This window comes from Clarias gariepinus, chromosome 7 (assembly GCF_024256425.1).
Source record: "Clarias gariepinus isolate MV-2021 ecotype Netherlands chromosome 7, CGAR_prim_01v2, whole genome shotgun sequence".
NCBI lineage: Eukaryota > Metazoa > Chordata > Actinopteri > Siluriformes > Clariidae > Clarias > Clarias gariepinus.
Genome location: NC_071106.1, coordinates 6,156,375 through 6,160,363, shown reverse-complemented (window position 1 = coordinate 6,160,363; position 3,989 = coordinate 6,156,375). Strand labels below are relative to the sequence as shown.

General features: G+C 34.9%; 1 protein-coding gene across 1 annotated transcript; it reads left to right on the top strand.

Annotated features, from left to right (window-relative positions):
* The first annotated feature begins 284 nt into the window (after positions 1–284).
* Positions 285–3,100, top strand: LOC128527855 (extracellular calcium-sensing receptor-like). Its single transcript, XM_053500481.1, has 5 exons — positions 285–569; positions 709–1,518; positions 1,595–1,822; positions 1,902–2,025; positions 2,193–3,100. Exons 1-5 carry the CDS (start codon positions 312–314, stop codon positions 3,098–3,100), a joined length of 2,328 nt encoding a protein of 775 aa, XP_053356456.1. The 5' UTR covers positions 285–311.
* Positions 3,101–3,989: the final 889 nt, after the last annotated feature.

Sequence of the window (3,989 nt, the reverse complement as noted above, 5' to 3'; positions counted from 1 at the left end):
GTATCTTTTCCTTCCATGTCAAATGGGAACAAACAACACATGTCTTTACATCTGGACCGTTGCAACCAAAGTGCAAAAGGTGAGAGCACATGGGAATTATATTTTCCTTGAATTCATAAATTAAATCATAATATTATAATAATCTAGGGTATATTTATTTTAGGAATATGAAAAATATTTTAAATTCTTTTAACCTACATAATGTAAAAGCATGTAATTATGTTGGTGCTTTCATATTAAATTGAAAATATGTAATTTTGTTTTCTTGATCCTGTAGTTTAAGCCTCCGAGAATTTCAAAATGCCCAAACAATGATATTTGCCATTGAGGAAATAAACAAAAGAACTGATATTCTTCCTGGGGTCAAACTGGGTTATAAAATCTATGATTCCTGTGAATCAGTAGAAATAACTACCAGAGCCACACTGTCCTTAGTTAATGGCAATAAGAGAAATATATCTGAAATATCATGTTTAAAACATGATTTAGTTCATGCAATCATAGGGCAAACATCCTCCACTCCCTCTATTGCCATTGCTGTTACTGTGGGGTCATTGCACATACCAGTGGTAATTATTAATTTTTTTGTGCAGGATCAAATTTGTTTTATATGATTAGAAAAAAAAATGTTTTTGACCATGTATAAAAAAAATAAATAAATAAAAAGGGCATAATAATGAACAGGTTAATGAAATCTATGTAATGCAGGTCAGTCACTTTGCTACATGTGCATGCCTAAGTGATAAAAGGAAATACCCATCTTTCTTCAGAACAGTTCCCAGTGATTATTATCAGAGCAGAGCTTTGGCTAAGTTGGTCAAGCATTTTGGCTGGACATGGGTAGGTGCCATATGCAGTGATGATGACTATGGGAATAATGGCATTAATGAATTTATTATTGCAGCAAAAGAAGAAGGAATATGTGTTGAGTATTTTAAAGCAATCTTTAGGACAGACCCCAGAGAAAAAATTCTAAAAGTAGTTGAGGTCATCAAGGCTTCAACTTCCAAAGTGATTGTAGCGTTTGTTTCATATTCTGACATTGGGGTGCTTCTCAAGGAAATGGCTTTCCAGAACGTGACTGGGTTTCAATGGGTTGGTAGTGAGGACTGGATTTCTGCTATTAACCCAGATAATGCTCAATGGCAGCACCTTTTGAAAGGATCTATTGGATTTGCATTGCCAAAAGGTCAAATTAAGGGTTTAAGGGAATTTCTAACAAATCTTAATCCAACTTCTGATGCACCTATTTTTAAAGAGTTGTGGGAGACAGTGTTTGAATGTAAGTTTCCCACACAAGAAAATGTGGAAATAAAACAAATATGCAAAGGCAATGAAAGTCTAAGACAAATTCAAAATCTTTATACAGATGTTTCTGAATTACGGATTGCAAAAAATGTTTATAAGGCAGTTTATGCAGTGGCTTATGCCCTGCATAACACATATGGTTGTTCAAAGATGGAAAGTGGACAAGAAAGTCTTACTAAATGCGAAAACATAACTAATAAATTATGGCAGGTAAGTGTTACAGAATATCTTAATGAACAACATGTAGCAATGCACGTCACTAAAGTGTTTTGAATGATTTATTTAGGTATCAAATGAGCTGAAAAAAATCCATTTTATTAGTACAACTGGAGAAGATGTATACTTTGATAAAAATGGAGACCCTGCAGCAAGGTATGAACTGCTTAACTGGCAGCAAGACAAAGATGGTAAAACAGTATTTGTTCAAGTGGGCTTCTATGATGGCTCTTTGCTAACTCACCATCAGCTGTCGTTTAACAACAACAGTATAGCCTGGGTCCACAGCAAACCACAGGTAAACAGATGTACTGTACACTAAATATTTTAGAAGGTGATCTATATCCGTACAAACATATATACTTTTTTTTTTTAAGGTACTGGTCTCCGTGTGTAGTCAGAGTTGTCTCCCTGGAACCAGAAAAGCTGTGCAAAAAGGAAAGCCAATCTGCTGTTATGACTGTATACCATGTGCAGATGGGGAAATTAGCAATATAACAGGTAAAATTAATGAGACCCAGAAAGATTTCAAGAGTACTAAATAATTGAAGAATAGCTAAGAAATTGAAATGCTTTTTTTTTCTTTTGATTCCATCACTTGCATACAATAGAAATGCTTGCAGCACATGAATTTAATTAATTGAATTTATATTTTCCTCTTTATTTAGATTCTATAACTTGTATCAGGTGCCCACCTGAACTGTGGTCTAATGAAAAGAAAGATACCTGTGTCTTAAAGCTAATAGAATTCCTATCATTTGAGGAAATAATGGGAATCATCCTTTCATCATTTGCTTTTTTAGGAGTATCCTTCACCATCTACATTGCAGTCATTTTCATTAAATACAAGGAAACCCCAATTGTTAAAGCAAATAATTCTGAACTGAGCTTTTTGTTGCTTTTCTCCCTTTTACTATGTTTTCTTTGTTCCCTTACATTTATTGGTCAGCCCTCTGAGTGGTCCTGTATGCTGCGTCACACAGCATTTGGGATCACTTTCGTTCTCTGTATCTCCTGTGTTCTGGGGAAAACAGTAGTGGTGTTAATGGCCTTCAGAGCTACACTTCCAGGTAGTAATGTCATGAAATGGTTTGGTCCTCTACAGCAGAGACTTAGTGTACTTGTCTTCACTTTCGTGCAGGTCATTATTTGTGTACTGTGGTTAATAATATCCCCTCCCTTTCCCTACAAAAATATGAAGTACTACAAGGAAAAGATCATATTAGAATGCAATGTAGGCTCAGCTGTAGGTTTCTGGGCTGTGCTGGGGTATATAGGATTCTTGGCCGTTTTGTGTTTTATTTTGGCCTTTCTAGCCCGGAAGCTGCCTGATAATTTCAATGAAGCCAAATTCATCACATTTAGTATACTTATATTCTGTGCTGTTTGGATAACCTTTATTCCTGCTTATGTCAGCTCCCCTGGAAAATTGATTGTAGCTGTGGAGATATTTGCCATTCTAGCATCAAGCTTTGGTTTACTCTTCTGCATATTTCTTCCAAAGTGCTATATAATCATACTGAAACCAGAAAAGAACACTAAAAAGGAAATGATGTTTAAAGCACCTGCTAAATGATTTAGCTGTATAGATTTTTAAGATCATTTAAAGATGTTTAAATTATAGGACCTGGTGTAAATGGCAGGAAGTTATTAGTACAACAAGAAGTTATTAGTACAACATATTTTTGAGACAGATTTATTATAACAACAATCACAAGTTGCTGACAAAGTGCTTTTCAAAGTTGCATTCCCGATGTCCTGTAATCAATTGCTATGCCAATGTAGAATATTGGACCATTTTTATATATTCATACTTTAACATTATTGTGTAAAAACGGTTTGACCACATTGTTGTACCCATGACAATTTTAGCAACTGGGTTCTTTCAAAATCATTGTCTAATACCCTGAAAATGTATGTATAATATAAAATTATTATATTGATGATCTAAACTTGAAATACAGTGGCTTGCAAAAGTATTCGGCCCCCTTGAACTTTTCTACATTTTGTCACATTACAGCCACAAACATGAATTAATTTCAATACAATTCCATGTGAAAAACCAATACAAAGTGGTGTACACTTGAGAAGTGTAAAGAAAATCATACATGATTCCGAACATTTTTTACAAATAAATAACTGCCAAAAGTGGGGTGTGCATAATTATTCAGCCCCCTTTGGTTTGAGTGCAGTCAGTTGCCTATAGACATTGCCTGATGAGTGCTAATAATTAAATAGAGTGCACCTGTGTGTAATCTAATGTCAGTACAAATACAGCTGCTCTGTGACGGCCTCAGAGGTTGTCTAAGAGAATATTGGGATCAACAACACCATGAAGTCCAAAGAACACACCAGACAGGTCAGGGATAAAGTTATTGAAAAATTTTAAGCAGACTTAGTCTACAAAAAGATTTCCAAAGCCTTGAACATCCCACGGAGCACTGTTTAAGCGATCATTCAGAAAT

Bases quoted from the DNA above. Each gene is read 5' to 3' on its own strand.
- LOC128527855 (XM_053500481.1), top strand. From the start codon at position 312: ATGATATTTGCCATTGAGGAAATAAACAAAAGAACTGATATTCTTCCT. The intron at 1,519-1,594 runs GTAAGTGTTACA...TGATTTATTTAG, and splicing joins TAACTAATAAATTATGGCAG to GTATCAAATGAGCTGAAAAA. The intron at 2,026-2,192 runs GTAAAATTAATG...CTCTTTATTTAG, and splicing joins GGAAATTAGCAATATAACAG to ATTCTATAACTTGTATCAGG.